At 41.3% G+C, this 17,948-nt stretch overlaps 1 protein-coding gene across 4 annotated transcripts in view; it reads left to right on the forward strand.

The window, feature by feature from the left end:
* Positions 1-17,948, forward strand: part of COL18A1 (collagen type XVIII alpha 1 chain) — a 197,963-nt gene that overhangs the window by 87,285 nt on the left and 92,730 nt on the right. The window contains exon 1 of one of the 4 annotated variants that reach the window (XM_058154766.1): positions 11,259-13,091. The exons of 1 other annotated variant lie outside the window; for it this stretch is intronic. In XM_058154766.1, coding sequence (XP_058010749.1) covers positions 11,510-13,091 — 1,582 coding nt within the window. In that variant the 5' untranslated portion in view covers positions 11,259-11,509. Of the gene's footprint in view, positions 1-11,258; positions 13,092-17,948 lie in introns of those variants that run through there. 2 more of the 4 variants (XM_058154775.1, XM_058154782.1) reach the window with 2 other exon arrangements.

Below are 17,948 nucleotides of genomic sequence, written 5' to 3' on the forward strand. Positions count from 1 at the left end.
TAGGTGAAACTGCAAACTACATGATGTGATAAGGGCAGAAAAATATTAAAATATTGACATTTCACTGCCTTTATTGCCAGGAGGTAGGCCGTAATAGCTCTAGCCCAGAAGTGGGCTTCACATAATTTAACAACTGGTTCGCCCAGAATCGAAAATGTGAGCGTGCGCCTTGTGCACATGCATGCTGTGTCAAAAACACGGTGATTGTATAAGACAGGATAGCTTCGCTTGTGCTTGTGCCTTGTGTACATGCACACTGCGTCAAAAACATGGCAATCGTATAGGACGGGGTAGTGCCGGGGTGGGTGGGCCCAGCCCAGCTGCTGGCTGTAACTACCGGTTTGCCCGAACTGGTCCGAACCAGCTGAATCCCATCCCTGCTCTAGCCCATGTTCAGTCATATTCACTCTACGTTGCCCTCCAGAAACATTCCGGACATCTCTTGACACATTTCATCCCCCTCTATCTTCTGTAAACCAAGTGGAGTTGCAGGAACCCCATAACAGGTGATGCCACATAATGTGACCTGATCCAAAGCCCCAGTCACCCTGCAATTCCAGGCAGCCACAGGACTTCAGTTGGACCATGCAGCAGACCATTAGGAACAAACCCAAATTCTATTTGGAAGCCACATGAATCTATTTGTTGCCTGGGACAGACAGTTGAATGGAGTGGACCAAGTGATCAGCCTCCCTTCAATGAATGACAACACCAGAATACTTGAGGACCAGCAGATGTAGGCAGGGAGGTGGCTATGGAGCAGGGAGGCTGGAATAATAGCAGCAGATCCAAGTGATCATTAGAGCCCAACCTAGCAAACAGGGTTTGCTAATCTGTGGAGTAGTGCTGCTGGAGCCCAATAAGTATCTCAGATGACAATCACTACACTCAACCCTTTCTCAAGGGTCATGACTGATGACACACATGAAACCCAACAGGGCACCACATCTCTGATAGGGGGACAAGCCCAGCCAGATGATAGCATTCTACACAGTATTGTTAGTACTAGCAGAAAGTATTTAATGTCTGCACTGTTTTCCTCTAGCTCACGGTTGCTTGTGTTACCAGTAACATTTTGTTTTTGGAATTTGCTGGATTTTTTTTTAATTAGATGCAAATAAAATAGCACAGCTGTACAGCAGTGATTCAAAATATTTTCCTTGCAATATCAGAAGGAGCAGCAACTTTCCCTTTGGTCTTCGACTCATCAGCATGAGAAATCAATCTGGTTCTCTTTTTGAAGAAAAGCCTTCTTGTTAATGCTTTTGCATGACCTTGAGAACAATGAGCTCAAATGTTCGCATTCTTTTTCTTTTTGACCCCTGTTCCCAAGCTTTAGGAATTTCACTTAAATGGTGTTTTTTTTTTTTTACTTAATATTGAATATTGAGTGAATAGGGATGTTAGTAGAAAGCATGAAGCCTTGATCCCATCATTAACCAGGCTGGTGCTTCTAAGAAATGGCAGTCCTGATCTTTTGTGCATGTTAAGATAGTTAAACATCACAATTGTCATATTTGAGTAATGAAAAATGAATGAATAAATCCCCTTGTGTCTTTCAAATCTCAGCCTCTTCCTGGTCAAACTCTGATTACTTTTAAAATTACTTAGATGTAGCGGGAAATTTAAAATTACTTAGATGTAGTGGCTCAAGAATACTAGATTAGTATCTTCAAATGAATAGAGGCGAGTTTTTAATCCCATTTTATGAGATTAATCCAGGATACTAGATATTCATTCATAACTTTATCTCATTAAATATATAGCTTGTAGCCAAGAAATCATTTTGAATCTATAAAAATGGTTTAAAAGGTGATAGTTAAAAAGAAGGTTGCTCTATTAATCTTTGGTTGATTCAGTTTAGCAAAAGGCCTCCAATTTGTGATCTAGACATTACTAGATGAGACAGTTCTCATCTTTGTGAAAGGCATTTTATTTTTCAAATATTAGATTTGTCTCACCTGTATCATAAGTTCAGGATATTGGTAGGATAGTAGAACTCTCCCGCTGAAGTGGCTCTTTAGTTTTTCTGCAGCTTAGCTTAGGTAGTTCTGAGATATTGTCTTGTTTTATGTCATAGGAGTTGAGTTTTGTAGGATTTTGTTTTTTAATTGATTGGGGAAAACCTGCTCAGGGAGAAAGTGATGGTTCTTTCTCCCTAGCCCCATAGTCGTGATCCAAATTACTGTATATCCTAACCCAGAGTCAAAGTTTTTATTAATAATTCTCCTGCGCAACATTTAATTTGGATCTAGTTGAAAGTAATGGTTTATTTTATCCTAACGGTTCAGTTGGCACTAAGATATACATAGGAAAATTTGGAACATATAAGAAAGGAAACGGTGTCCTGGCAGGTTCCCAAAGCAGCTTGAGCAGATTGCCAGGTTGTTGCTCCATAGTGAATTCAACTATGTTTCCTTTCATGTGAAAACAGGCTCAGAAATCCAAAATACAATAGCATCTTAATGCTTACCCTGACAGGAAGGAATTAATTCCACTTTTAAGGATATTTTTTGTTGATTGCAGGCACCATGTTCTCTGAGCTATGACTATAGGAGGAAATCCAGGTGCTCCAAAAAATGTATTGGGTCAAAGTCATGAAGAACAAGTAAAAGCTAGGAATGTACTTCTATGGAGAAGAATGTCCTTTTCTTAAGAGTGGGAGGTGGGGAAAAGTTTCTTTAATCTCCAGAACTGATAGAAACCTTACATATAGTAGAAGCAACTGTTATATTATCTCAAATGAAATGGAATAGGGAGGTAGATACTGTCAATAGCAACTTCCAAAGACAGTGTGAAGTCTGGGAAAACAGCCAGAAGAAAAGGGAATTCTACTTATGTTATACTTAAGGGTCATAAAAAATGAGAATTTTTTCAGAAATAGGCTTTTATTCCTTTCTATAGCACCAATCACTTCTCTAAAGTAAATGGTTTTCAGACTTGAAACCCAACTTTATTGTAATGATTGGCCATCTTTTCCACCCCCGGGTTCTATCATCCATTCTTCAAGTTGCCTAGAAAAAGCATATAATGCTTGGTAAAATTTTGGTCATTTAATTCATTCATCCATTCATTCATGAAATTTATATTGCCGCCTACTTGTACATGGCGACTCAAGGTGGTTTACAAGGATATAAAAATACCATATAAAAGAATAAAAAGAATAAAAATTAAAAATAAAATAATAACCCCCCCCCATCCTTCACTCCAGCGACAACATACATTCATACTAGCCATTTACTGGGCTCCATCCCGCTCTGGGTTCCTCAGGCCAGCTGACAGAACCACGTCTTCAGGATCTGCCAAAAGAGTGTTAGAATGGGGGACAATCTAATCTCTGGGGGAATGATGTTCCAGAGAGAGAGAGCCACCATAGAGAAGGCCCTTCTTCTGGGTCCCACCAGTTGTATCTCCTTAGGGGACAGGACATTCCTTATACTTCCAGCCATTCTGAAAAACAGATGTAATTTATTTGGTACACGAGCCTGCTGTTCCAAAAGCACCCCCTTCTTTTTATCCAAATGGGATAGAATGTAGGATGCTCATAAAGAATAACTATAGGCCCCCTCACGTCATTGCTGTATCTTTAGGTGGTTTAGTCCATTGGAGACCAGTGGAAGGCTGATATTTTGACTTGTAGCCAAAAGCCAAAAGCATAGAAATAGGCAAGGATTGGGACATGTTACAAGACACTGAGCCCAGCCCATTCCAATATCCTTTATGTCAGTGTGGCAGGTTTTAAACTTTGAGGGCACACAGGTGATTCATAGCTGCTTCACTTGTTCCAACCTTAGGTTATTTGCCTTGTATGTAGTCCTTAGATAACCTGCTGAAATTAATGTTAATAGACAGCAATCCTATATATCGGTGAAGGCTAACCTTTTCCGGACTGAGTGCCCAAAGTGTGTGCGTGCAGGTGTGTGAATGCACGCGGGCGTGCCCAAACCCCCAAAATGCAATGTGGGTGTGCCCCCCTGCATGCTTCCATCCCCGTCGCATGCGCCCGTCCCCCACACATGCGCATGCGTGGCAGAAATCCGACGACCAGCTGGCTGGTGCGAACGATGTGCGCATGCGCGGTGGAGCTGAACTAGGCCGACGGCTCGTGTGCCCACAAAGAGGGCGCTGCACGCCACCTGTGGCACACGTGCCACAGGTTCGCCATTACTGCTATATACACTTAGTAAGGAATAAATCCCACTTGTCTTAACGGTGTTTGTGAATAAATAATCAGTATGTGCAACTTCATCTTTTACCCCCTTCAATCTCACATTTCCTTTTTTAATCATATAAACAATAAGGTTGAAAATTGATTTTTATTTTTATTCTTTTTTAACTAATAAAATTTTAAATAGAAAATTCTGCTTAAGGTTATTCTGAGTATGAATGTAAATTTATATGAATCAATTATACTACTCCTATATGCATAGAAAAAAGTAAGGAAGGCAAAATGAAGGAAAACAGGGTTGTGGTTGCTTTTTTTTTGTTTTTTTGTTTCAATAAATATTGGGGCAAGATAGATTCTTGTTTCCAGCTGCTTAATTTTCATTCTTTAGTTCCTGATTGGTACTTGAATAAATTCCATTTTAAATGCTGTGATTCCCACTAAGGTACCTCTCAACAGTTAAATTGTTGAAGGTAGCCCATGAGAAAAAATGGCTTTTGGTTGGTCTCCAAAACTCCAAAGCTCTGTGTGAAATAATGAAGTCTTTATTTGTGTGGATCTGTTTGAACAGCAAAAATTGGGGCTTTAAGCACTGAAGGACAAGAAAAATGACTGGCCTTGTATTCTAGGATAAGGGCCAGTTTAGATTTACAATATACAGAGCAGACGTACCCTGAAAAACAAATTTAAAATACGTTAGGCAAATGGTCAAGGAGAGAAGAAAATTGTTCACCGTTCTCTGATCAACCCATTCACCGCCGCCGCCACCATGCTAAATCTTCCATGTTTGTGAAAAAGAATTACAATTAGCTGGCTTACTACAGGGACTCCTCTTACACAATGGGTGTGTTATATAGATATAAAACAGAAGCTACTTTGTTTTAAAGTTCAGCCGAGACCATGTATATGCAGTTGCCATTTGCCTGGTAGCATGATGAGTGATGGAGCAATATGCAGCAGTGTGGGCATAGCTGGATGGCCATGTTAATGTGCCGTCCACACTTCTTCACAAGAAAAGAATGCTGCCGATATAACATTTCATATCTCAATTGCTGGCAGTATTCTTCTTCAGAGACTAGGCTGGTGACCAGGACCCCCTCCTTAAAGTTTTAATGTGGGATAGGTTAAGGAAAGCAACTGGTGGATTTTCCCAGATGGAAAACAGCCGCTAAATACACTCCCTAATATGGGGTGGGGCAGGGTTGGGTATGTGTAGGTGGATGTTGGAATGGTGTGTTGGCCCACGTGCAGAATTGCCCCATTAACAAGTTGCAGGCAGGGAGGTACTTTGGTGGGCTTTTGCTGAACATGGATCTAACTCAATCCACAAATAGCCCAGTTGACCGGTCACAGACTCCAAAGATGGGGTGCAGGAAGAAGAATGAGTGAATTCCATCGTGGACTGTATTACAAGGTTCTCAGGATTTTTGTTTTCATGTCCAGTAGTGCCTGCAAGTAGCTCATGGACAGGAATGGACCTGCAGTTGAGTGGGCCTGATGGTGCCACTTGCTCACCAAAATAAAAATAGTAAAATGTACTGCCGTATAAAACCTTTTGTTAGCAGAATCAGGAGAAAAACTGTGATATATTCAGTGGTGACAAAAGCAGTGGCCCTCAACTGACAAGTCCTAATTTATAAGAAATCCATGTAACATCTGACAAGGCTTTGGAAGTCAGGTATTTGGTCTCTCTCGCATCCAGTTCAAAAAGGCCATGGAGAGCAGTTCTCCATGATCAGAGGGGAGGAGACATGCCTGCAGCAGCCTTAGAGGCCAATGGCTGGGCAGATCTCGGTGTCCTCAGCCTCAGCGGTGATGGAATATGCTATATGAGCTTTTTGGCAGAAACGTATTGAGACAAGAAACCTGCTTTAAAACTGGAACAGCTCAAGATCATTCTAAGCTGCTTCAGGGGATGGGAGAAAGACAATGTCATGAGGACATACACAAATAAATAGTTTACAGGGCAGGTTTCGCACCAGGCTTAGGGAGATGTGATGCTAAAGCGCAGAGTCCGTCATCCTTTAGTAAATAAAAATTGCTCTCTGGAACCTTTAATTAATAATATTCTGCTGTCAAGTCTATGTTATCTGCTGGATAAATCCCTGAAGATTTCTTGGTAAACAGTAGTGTTTGCCATTTCCATCTTCCTAAGGCTGAGATCAAGCCAGGGGTGAACTGTAAAATTTGTTACTACCGGTTCTGTGGGTGTGGCTTGATGATGGGGGGGTAATATGACTGGGTGGGCATGGCCAACTCTTTTTTTTTAACTTTTAAAAGCATTTTTTCTACAACCTCTTCGGCCGAAGAGGTTGTAAAAAATGCTTTTAAAAGCCTCTGATGATCCCAGCTGAGCCACACGACTGTCAGAGGCTTTTTTTTCTTTTAAAAATATGTTTTTGTCCGAAGGAAAAACGCTTTTAAAAATAAAAAAAACCTCTGATGATCGCGCGGCTCAGCTGGGCATGGTGGCAGGGGCAGGGATTTTTGCAACTGGTTCTCCGAACCATCTGCCGCCATCACTACCGGATTGGACAATCCGGTCTGAACCAGGACCATTTCACCCCTGGATCAAACCTTTAGAAATTTATGTACTGTATTTATTGAATTATATATCTTAGGGCTATAAGACTGTGCCCCTGTTGATACTGGAAGCTATCCCTCTTTCAAACCATATTCAGGAACCGGAGGATGAATCCCTCTGCGCCAGGCTTAGCAACTTTATAGTAATTCAAGCTTCCCCATCACCAAGGGCCAGGCAAGTTGTCCTAAAATCAATGATATAAGTGATTAATTTAATTTAATTTAAAATGATTAATTTAAAATTAATGGTTTTATTTACAGTATATTTGGGATTCCATAAATTGATTAAAAGAAGCATTGTGTGGGAATATGCAGCAGTTCTGCCTCTTGAATGCATGAGACACATATGGAGACACAAATAAAGGCTAGTAGCTGGCAAAATATTTAGCCTATTCAAAAGGTAATAAAAATAAATTGAATTTTTTTAAAAAGGGAATTTCAACAAGTATAGCATGCCATTTAATATAGATTTGCTGAAATTCCCTTTTTCACAATTGTTGATAAATCTCAGGAGCCCAATTCTCTTTTAAACCTGGACACAATTGTAATACAGAAGTTTTCTCTTGTTCTTACAAGAGATTTGCAAAGCAGTGGAAAATCTGAGAAATGAGTAATGGGGTTGAGTTTGACTCATTTTAAGGTGAAGTGTTATGTTTTGCTTTTGAACTTGGTTTCTTGAAAATCTTTCATGTAGTAGTTGCCATAACATACCGTTCTTTTTCAGGATCTCAAAGAAGTATTAATAGATGAAATGCCCAGTTGAGTCACTTAAATGGGGTCTTAGGTTTGTTTTAAACTCTCCCCCCCCCACTTCTCTAATGGAAAAATAAATTCTCTGTTCAGAATAAACCATTCACATTTGGTTTGCATGCATAAAAATGAGTTAAAATGGGAGGATTTGGCTACAAAACAGTTCATCTTTGATTGTACAGCTGTCTTAACATTCACTTTATTTAATCCTCAGAAAAGTTTACATCATTGCCCATTCAAGCAAACTTTGAACATCCATATGTCATAGTTAGAAATTCCTGGCACTTGGCCAGGGCTTGGAATTGGAATCAGGGGCAAAGCCCCGTGATTTGGCGGAAGGAAGATTTGGAAGAATGGTTTCTGCGTGTCTGATGAACACCTGTTGTTTGGGACTATCCAAGGCATTAGACTCTAATTCCCAACCTGGTACATGCAGAAACCTCCCATGGCACCCTAGGATTTTTAAGATATCACAATCCAGTGTGGTTCAGTGATTTGTCTATTATGGGAGAGCAATCCTTTCTTTCTTTGCATGATCCATGGGGCCCCTCTAACAGCGGTGGGCTTCAAAATTTTTTACTACCGGTTCTATGGGTGTGGCTTGATGGGCGTGGCTTGGTGAGTGTGGCAGGGGAAGGATTCTGCAAAATCCCCATTCCCACCCCATTCCAGCTGCAAAATCCCCATTTCCTCCCGATCAGCTGGGACTTGGGAGGCAGAGAATAGATGGGGGTGGGGCCAGTCAGAATTTTTACTACCGGTTCTCTGAACTACTCAAAATTTCCGCTACCGGTTCTCCAGAACTGGTCTGAACCTGCTGAAACCCACCTCTGTTCTCCGAGGTCATTATAATATGTTTGTCTTTAGAATAGAATAGAATAGAATTTTAGAATAGAATAGAATTTTATTGGCCAAGTGTGATTGGACACACAAGGAATTTGTCTTGGTGCATATGCTCTCAGTGTACATAAAAGAAAAGATACCTTCATCAAGGTACAACATTTACAACACAATTGATGGTCAATATATCAATATAAATCATAAGGATTGCCATCAGCTCATCTGATCTTCTCATTTGAACTCCTAGGTTGCAGAATGAACTCTGTATAAAATACCAAAGACTGGCCTTCTTTGGAGGTTCTTGAGTAGCCTTCAAAACTCAAAAGTTGAGCTTTTAATAATATTTTCAAATGGCTTTAATGCAAGTTCTATATTGATGTTAATGCTTTGCTTTAATATTATTTAAATATTTTCCCCCAATCTTAATATGTTGCTGGGAAATTATTTTCGTCCATCTATCCTCCATGTTCATAGAGAGCAGACTTTTTAAGAATCCCTCAATTTTTCTCCTGTATGTGCATAAATAAGAACGGCTAGTATTGTATGCAGATAACAGCTGCATACAATACTAGCCTTGTAGCATAGGCAGTGCTACAAGAAAAAAAGTAGTTTCTGCTAGACAAGTAGCTTTTTCACATATTAATACCCATTTGAATCAATGAAAGGAAGCTTTCCAGTGAAAACTGTAGGATGCTGGTTATTCCGCAAGATGCCAGCCATCTTTTCGGTCTACGGAGAACATATGCAGACTTTGACAATACTCCAGAGGGAATTGATGCAGATTTCTTCAATTCCACACCCTTGAGCTTTGATGACTTTCTGCTCCCATGCTCTTAGCCAGCAAAAGCCACACTGGTTGAGGGTGATGTGAGCTAAATTCATCGGGGAAGCCCTAAATGGGGGGAGATTACAGTATAGGGCACATCTGTGCACTGATAGGAATTATTAGAAGATACTGGTGGTCTTCAAGTCCGTTGCCAACTGTGGCTAATCCTGCTTAGCCAACCTTGCCAATATTTAGAAGCCAAGTTCTGCCACCTGTTGAGACAAGTATTTCATCGTTCCAGCCCAATTTGGGGTTAAATTCATGTGTTTGTGTGTGTGTGTTCCCCAATGCTCTAGACTTTTTAAGGTATTGCCTGCTTTGCCGTGTTGAGGGGATTAGGTTAGAAATTTTAGATGAAATAAATTATATACCTCCACACCCATCGTCTTGCCAGTTGAAAGGACACTGAACAAGATAAAAGCATTTTGCAGATGTTTAGCAGCTAAGCTGGGTGTCCCTTTTGCTGATCTAGGCATGCCCGGACCCTAGAATGGTTTGCTCAAATAGAAGCATAGTGTTTGTCATCTCAGTAACATTTGCACACAATAGCCCACCTTCCCTAGACAAACTGGAGCTTGCACAATACTGAACGTGTTCAACCACTGGTATTTCACTCCTTGGGCAGTGAGTCTTCCAGCCCATTCCTGCTTTCAGGTAGCTTTGTTTAAACTTTTTGCACTATAAATTCATCTGTTTCTTGTCCTGGTTCTACTTACACAGAAGTAAATTCTTTGGATTGCAATAATCCCATGGAAGGAAGTGTAGAATTGAGAATTGAGAATTGAGAATTGAGAATAGTCTGAATAACTATGCACAGGACAGGGCAGTTAATCTAACTACCCTGTAGGATGTTTTTCTTATGTAGGATGTTGATGTTCACCACTTTCTGGGTGTTTGTAAGGGTAAGTCTCAATGGTGGCATTCAGCCAGTTCACACCACTTCGGGAGAACTGGTTGTTAACTTTCTGAGCAGTTTGGCAAACTGGTTGTTGGAAGAAATCATTAGGGCAGAGAACCAGTCGTTAAATTACTTGAATCCTACCACTGGCCAGTCTACTCCAGATACTACTAATAATTCACGATGGCAGAAAAGCAGATAATCCCCTGACATTAGAGCGTCTGCTTATTTAGAAAACTAAGCATATTGCCTGAGGAGGTTTCTGTTCAATCCTAGTCATTTCAATGGAGATTACAGCTTGTTTTGCGGGCTCTAAACTATAGTGGAAAGTGGAAAAGTATCTTGGCTTTTTTTCAAAATAAAACATCTCCCAAAACTTATGTAGAGATATTTAAAAAAACACCCATCCAGAACCTGATGCTTTTGCGGCTCTTTTGAGTCTGGGTCAGTCTAATCTGGTAGAAATTTTAAAAAAGAACTTGTGACAGTAAGCTACACTGGAAAGTTGAAAAATGTTCCAGAAAAATGGCATGGTAAATCACTGTCATAGTGTTATTAAATACATTGCATAGATCAGGAGGTGATCAACTATGGCAACTTTATGATCTGTGGACTCCCAATCCCAGATTTCCTGAGCCAGTAGCATGGCTGACCCAGGAATTCTGGGAATGAAAGTCCAGAGGTTGTAAAGTTGTTATAGTTTCCCACCCCTGGCATAGATTGCTATAATAGTCATCAGGGGTCGGGCTCAGCTCTGAACAGATTTTTTTTTAAAAATGCACTGAAAATTAGTTTGCTTTGGCTGGATCACATCCATGATCCTGAGCAGCATCTCCCTGGGTAGTACACTAGTGAGTAAAAAATGCTTTCTTGAATGAGTCAGAACATATTTCATCTTCTGCAGGTTTTTGGGATGCTTCTATTCTCCCTTAGATGGGATTTCTCTGGAGACAAACATTTGTGCTCCGACGTTCATGGCTGGAGAAAGAAGATGTAAGCAGCTAGGAAAGGGTGGTTTAAAAAAAAAACCTCTACCTTTTGTTTTCATAACAGTTCAGGGCAGGGAGGAGTTTAATGTGCCCAAATAATCTCTAAGGTTTGGGTGGAGGAGAGGAAACAGCACGCTGCTGAAATTATGAAATTGCTAGCTTCCAGGCATGCTTTTCTACTGCTTGGATATAGTAAATAAAATGGAAGAATTCAATTTAAGATCTGCTTGTATATTCCTTCGGATAAAAGCCTTCCCAGGCTGTGTTTGAAAAGTGTTGGTTTAATAGGAAACAGGCTGGAGGGGAGGGCTTGGTTAGCCACACCTCCCATCCTTTTACTGTATATCTGCCTGGCCGAGAGCAGCATGCTTCCTAACCCCACAACTCCAGAGGACAGATCAATGTGAATTCTTTCATTCACCACTCACTGCAGCGCACTTCCCCATAGCAACCTTTGAATGGCTCGTGTAATAGTCAGTGCTTGGCTTCTGCTGATGCTCCTCTGCTGCTTAGCCAATGCCCAGGGCTGGAGGAATTGGTTTTGGAGAGGTTCAGAAGAAACCACTCTGTCTCCCACAAAAGCTGCCGAGGCTGAAGATGAGACAAGCCAGGACCTTTCCACACCTGCAGCTACCGCCAGCTCAAATGCCCCCTTTGAAAGTACTACTGATCCTGAGCCCAGGGGGAGAGTGGGGACCATATTTACCCTGAAGCAACCAGACTTTACTCCAACTGTACCAGTCCTTGCAGCAACACCTCCTTCCCAGGAAGAAGGCAGAGAAAGAAATATTACAGGAGTGGGAGTGGAGATCCTCAGCGTGGCTGAAGGCATTCAGAATTTGGTTCAGCTTTTGGATGAAAAGACAACCGACAGGACTGAGGGGACCGAGGTACCTGCCACAACTGAGACCAGCGCATCACCTGCCCCTGTTACGGAACCAGGGAGTATCCAGAATGTTACTGCTAACTTAACGGGCGACATACAGACCTCCCTAAATACGAAGAAGCCAGAGGGGGCAACGAAGCTTGCTCGCCTGTGGAACAAAGAATTGGCTCTTCTGTGGAACAAGACGCGCGTCTTCCCAAAGAAACCTGGGAAACCCCGGCAAGGTAGTGCCCCTTTCTCATTTTCACCTGATGGTCATTTCAGTGGCACCATGTTGGTTTTTCAAGAATCTCCAGAAGCAGGGCAAGAAGTTGCTTTCACTCCCCCAGCAACAAGGGCAACCTGGGGCACTTTCTCAAAAAAACAAGGGATTTTGTCCACTGCAAAAGCTTTGAAATTGCAGGAATCCCAGGCTAACAGCAGCAGCGGCGGCGGCAGTGGCAGCCACAGCAACAGCAGCTTGCATGCAGGAATGCCGTCCAAGGTGGTGGGTACTTTAGACAGCTGGGTGCTGCCTTATGTTACAAATCCCAGCCAGCCTGTCTCCAAAGGCAGTGGAGCACACCTCAGCTATAAAAGCCACCCCTTCTTTAAACAGTTTGGGATAGGAGTAGCTGGTGCAAAAACAAACCATTCTAGAGATTCGGTTTCTAACTCCAGTGCAACTAATGTTATGGATTTCCCCCCTGCCAATAACTCTGACTCTCTTGAGTTTCTACTAACCTACGCTGTGCAACGTAGCAATAGCAGTTCAGGGCTTCCTTCCTTCTTACCTGGATTGACTCCATCGGCTGGCCGGTGCTTGCCCTTACCGACCAAGTTGTCGTATTGCAACCACCTGGGCACGAAGCATTTCCGAGTGCCGAATTATTTGCACCACGGCAGTGAGGAGGAAGTTTGGGCTGCTTTGCATGAGTGGGAGGGGCTTCTTAAATCTCGGTGTCACCGCTACTTGGAGTGGTTTCTCTGCTTGCTACTGGTACCTGGGTGCAATGCTTCTTTCCCGGTCACACCACCGCCCTGCCGGGGATTTTGTGAGGCCCTGAAAGATCTGTGTTGGACTCACTGGAAAGAGGGGCGCCTTCCAATATCCTGCGAATCTCTCCCAGAGGAGGACGGTCCATATTCATGTGTATTTGTAAATGTTTCAGCAGGTAATAAGGCAAGGCTAATCTTCATCTCTTTTCTATTCTTTCCCATCGCCAGGTAAGGTCATTTTGTAATAGATCCCAATATGAAAAAAAAAAGAGCCATTCCATCTACATGGACACAGGCAAAGGGTCAGAAAAGAAGGAGAAAATAGAGATAGCCACCACTCTCTTCTTGAAAGATGATGTCCAGGCTTTATGGTGCCAAAGCAAGCATCATTTTAATGTGAACTTCTTAATATGTCAGGGTTTCCAAATTGGGGTGCTCTTCTGATGTATAAACTTCAGTTCCCTGAATTCCTAGCCAATATTGCCATTGCTGAGAACTCTGGGGTTTGGAAGTCCACAAGAGAGACGGCATCTAGGTTGGGAAAGGCTGCATTCTTCCGTAATAATGATGGATTGCTTGCCAACCAGGAGAAAATTACCACCAATAGTATGGGCAAAGAAGGGGGCAATATTTGGCAAGGCTAGGAAGAGCCATAATTCTCTTTGTCATGGCTAAGACCAAGACTATTATCACACCCTTGATTCTGTAGAGTGGCGGCAAAGCAGCACTAACTCACAGGAAAGACCACGTTTCATTCACTGGTTTTTGTTTACCTCAGCAACTTTGAGATGTGTGAAGTCGATAGCTGTGCTGGCTGAGGAATTCTGGGAACCAAAGTCCATACATCTCAGGTGCCAAGGTTGAGAAATACTGTGTTGGATTAACACATGCTGTTGTTTTGTAGACCTCAGACAGTTTTGCCTCCAAAGTAGTCTAGGTTCTAGAAGTAATCTTGGACCATAAAAGTGAGAAATGAAAATACACTGAAAAACAGATCAGGGGGCAGCATGCTAAGACTGAGGGTTTGTGATTCTTTGGATATGAACACATAGAGGAAAAGCTTATGTTCCTCCTCTGATTTGATCAAAATGCGTCAGGAAACAGTGGACTGCCATTAACAGGATTTTTCCTCCATTGCTTTGGGCAGAGGCGCCTTCTTATCATAAGAATATAGTCACGGGAGAACATATGTGATGATAAGCAGAAAGACTGTTCTTTTAAAATGCTTTGCAAGAAGCAATATGATAAGACAATCTTATGGGTTGGAAAGATAGTTGATTGTGTGTCTGTGTGCGTGCACACACATTTGTGCACAAAAGAGGAAGAAAAAAGCATGGATGCAGGGATTCTGACAGACAACCAGTGTAATGTAATTTTGATTTTTTGAATAGTAGTGTTATTAAAAATTACAATTGCAACAACAGTGTAATGTAATTTTCAGAGTAGCACATGTGGAACAATTCTTTGTTTCATTTCATTTTTGTACTCATTTTCAGTTGTAGCATAATGCTTTTCTATTTATCTTCGTTAGAATCACTACTGAAACAGCATTCCAATCCAAACTGTAGTTTAGAATTTCAAAAAATGCTCCCTATTAAACAGGTAAATATTTCCTAAAGCCCCTCTTTTCCTAGTCATCTGGCCCTGGGTGTTTCCACATTTCCTATATCTTGGAGTTTCTTTTCACCAAGTGCAGAAGCTGTAAGTTTCAGAAAACAAGTTCCTACAAGACAAGAATATTTCTTGGTGTGCCTGTGATATCTCAGATTTCTGCTGGCAAAGAATATCCCACACTCTCTCAAAGATTTAGAACTTGGGGGTCATCCAGAACATTTGCTTGGCAGTAGATTGAGGACAGACAAAAAGAAATATTTCATGCAACATGTAATTAATCTAGGATATAGAATCTCTGGTCACAGGATGTTACCATAGCTGCTGTTGGCTTCAACAGTTTTTTCTTACTGATCAATCTATCCCTCCTAAACCTGTAAAATGACAGCTATTCATCCTAATTATATACGGGGCATCCATGTTTAGAATCACTCTTTTGGAAGTAGAAAATAATCTGGAATTGAAAGTTGTTTGAGATAGCTTTGCCTTCCCGTGATATTGATAGATATATGTTTTTTTTGGCCCACTCATCAAAGGGCGTTTTGCAAGTTATTGAAACAATGGCAAGACCTGTTTATCAGAGATGAAAGATAGATGACTACACACACTATGATCAAACATTCTTCTTTGAAAAAATGCTTTCAGTTCTCTGAAAAAGAGAAACTCTTGTCACTGATTAGCAAACTCTGGGGGCAAAAAAAGGGTGGCTGTTACCATTGTGATTTGCTTGAGATTTCCCAAGAAAGTTTAGTTGCCTGGAAAATAAGACGAGAGTGACTGATGCTTGTTACGTTCTTCACTCTTGTAGGCGTATGAAAAAAGATGGGTTGTTTCCGCAAAAATAATATACTTTCTAAGCTAAGGAAACTTGAAGACTGAGTCTGTAGAAGAATTGAAGCACATTTCTACATGTGCATGTGTATAAACCTGTCAAATTCAGGGTCTTCCTATTGATATAAACTTCAATCATTTTCCCTTTAAGTGCTAACTAAATCCCAGAGTGGTTTAACCTCATCAAGTTTGTTTCATCCTTTTTCTCCAGATCATAGTGAAGCCAGATGATGCTGCCGCTTAAATTTAGAACAGATAGAGGGTAGATTCCAATCCTATACTAATCTATAATATGGTTTGTACAGTGTATTATATGAATCTAGTCACTGTGGTTTGCAAACCATAGTTTGTAGGTTAGTATGACATATGAATTGAGTTTCAAACTCAGAAAAAGTCATTTTAAATTAGCTCTATTTAAATGAATACATTTTAATTCAACAGTTGCACAGCAAATGGTTAAGCAATGTTCTGTAAACCTTCTGAGTTACTCCAAATTCCTATAAAACCAAGTATATATATTAGCCTTGTAATTAAATCAAGACCATAACCATTATTTACTTAAAATAAGTTCTTTTATCACGAACTGCACACTGAAGGTTGGCTGATGATGAAGGATGTGTATGAACAACTATATTTTACTCTTGCCTGTCACAGTGATTTGTGTATTGCCCTCAGAGGAAGCAGCCAAACTGATAGAAAATCTGCCTTACAGATAATTTCACTTCAAACTTCTCGTTTTTATCTGTGGCCACGCTTCTCTTGAAAAGCCAAGGCCTTCGTGTCAGACCTTCATCTGTCAAATTCTGACTGTATTCCTGATTAGATCATTAGAGATTTAGCTGGGTGTTAATTTCATCTGTGGTGCCTCAGATTGTTCTGGAAAGAGTGCAGAGAAGAGCAAGGAAGACAGCGAGGGGCTTGGAGGCTAAACCCTAGGAACAGCACTTAAGGGAACTTGGGATGTTTAGGTTAAAGAAGAGAAGGCTAAAGGGAGCATGATAGCAGTCTTTCTGTGCATTAAGGAATGTCACAGAGAAGAGGAAAAAGATTTATTCTCCTGAGGGAAAAGAAAAGTACATGTAGGTGGAAGCCCTTCAATGAGAGATCCAAACTAGAACTCAGGAGGAATTGTCTGACTGTGACTGTTTTCCAAAGCAGTGGTCTCCAACCGTGGTCCCTTTAAGACTTGTGGACTTCAACTCCCAGAGTCCCTCAGCCAGCAAAGCTGGCTGAGGAACTCTGGGAGTTGAAGTCCACAAGTCTTAAAGGGACCACGGTTGGAGACCCATGTTCCGAAGCATTGGAATAGTCTGGCTCCTGAAGTTGTGAGTGCTCCATCACTGGAGATTTTCAAGAAAAGCCTGGCAGTCTTCATGTCTGTAGGACACACCCATCAATAAAAGTCTTAGTGCACTGGAAGTTTTTAATGCCTACTTTGTTGCTTTACATTTGCACTATGTGTGCAAGAGATAATTTCCATCTCTTGCTTTGTCTGCTCTTCTTGTTGCTGCCATAGCTCTTCTTTCTATGCTTTCTATGGTTGTTTCAAATGTGTCTTCCAGGCCAGATATTACTAGCAGTCACACAGTTCTCTATATTTATCTGCCAGGTACAGGAAGACATTTGTGGCTCAATTTTTTTGGGAGATTTTTTGTTTGTCACATCATTTTCCAGGCTTCTTTTTTTCTTTTCCTTTAATTATAATATTGCATTATTAACACTATTGTATCATTTTCCTACATTGATATAAATAGATCATTTAAAATACAGTATTGTTGGGGGGAAAAATACACTCCTCACAATATGTTTTCTGGTTAGATCATCCTTATTTTTTCCTAGATCGGAAAGATAAATCTATTTTAGTCACAGGCATCTTGTCTATAAAAGCCATTGTTTTCCTGGCTGGGATTTTTTTTAACGTTCTGATGGATGGTGGAATCTGTTTTAAGGGCTGGGGTCAGTCTCCGTTGAGAAAGGCACCTCCTGACATTGTTATTTATGCCCAAGAACCTTTTCCCTCAAGAGGCTATGAATGCACCTCCTTCTTTTCAATGTGCTTCTAAATGCTTTCCCTCCAGGTAAGAGAAGGGTGGTTCCTGGCATCATTCCAGGCTGGGAAATATATTTACAGGAAAGGCAGAAGTCCAAATGCCAAAAGAACAATGGGGTGTGGGTGGAATCTGAGCTCCCTCGGGTCTCACCTTCAGAAAGAAGGAGTTGAATTTTTCCATCTCTTCCTTTCTCTTGACAAATACCCCGAGTGGAGAGGCCTGGCCCCACGTGCAGAGGCACCCCTCTGTTTCTCTCTGGCTTCTTCTATGTGGCCTTTCAAAGCTTAGAGAGAATGACTGCAATAAAGCAGCCCTGTTTTTCCTGGCCAAGAAGGGGTTCATACCAATGGTGGGATTCAAGTAATTTAACAACCGGTTCTCTGCCCTAATGATTTCTTCCAACAACCAGTTTGGCAAACTGCTCAGAAAGTTAACAACCGGTTCTCCCGAAGTGGTGCGAACTGGCTGAATCCCACCACTGGTTCATACTCAGGATCATTGACGCTCAGGATTTCATGACCTGGTCCCGTGCATTTGAGA

The sequence above is a fragment of the Ahaetulla prasina genome, chromosome 1 (genome assembly GCF_028640845.1).
Source record: "Ahaetulla prasina isolate Xishuangbanna chromosome 1, ASM2864084v1, whole genome shotgun sequence".
Lineage (NCBI taxonomy): Eukaryota > Metazoa > Chordata > Lepidosauria > Squamata > Colubridae > Ahaetulla > Ahaetulla prasina.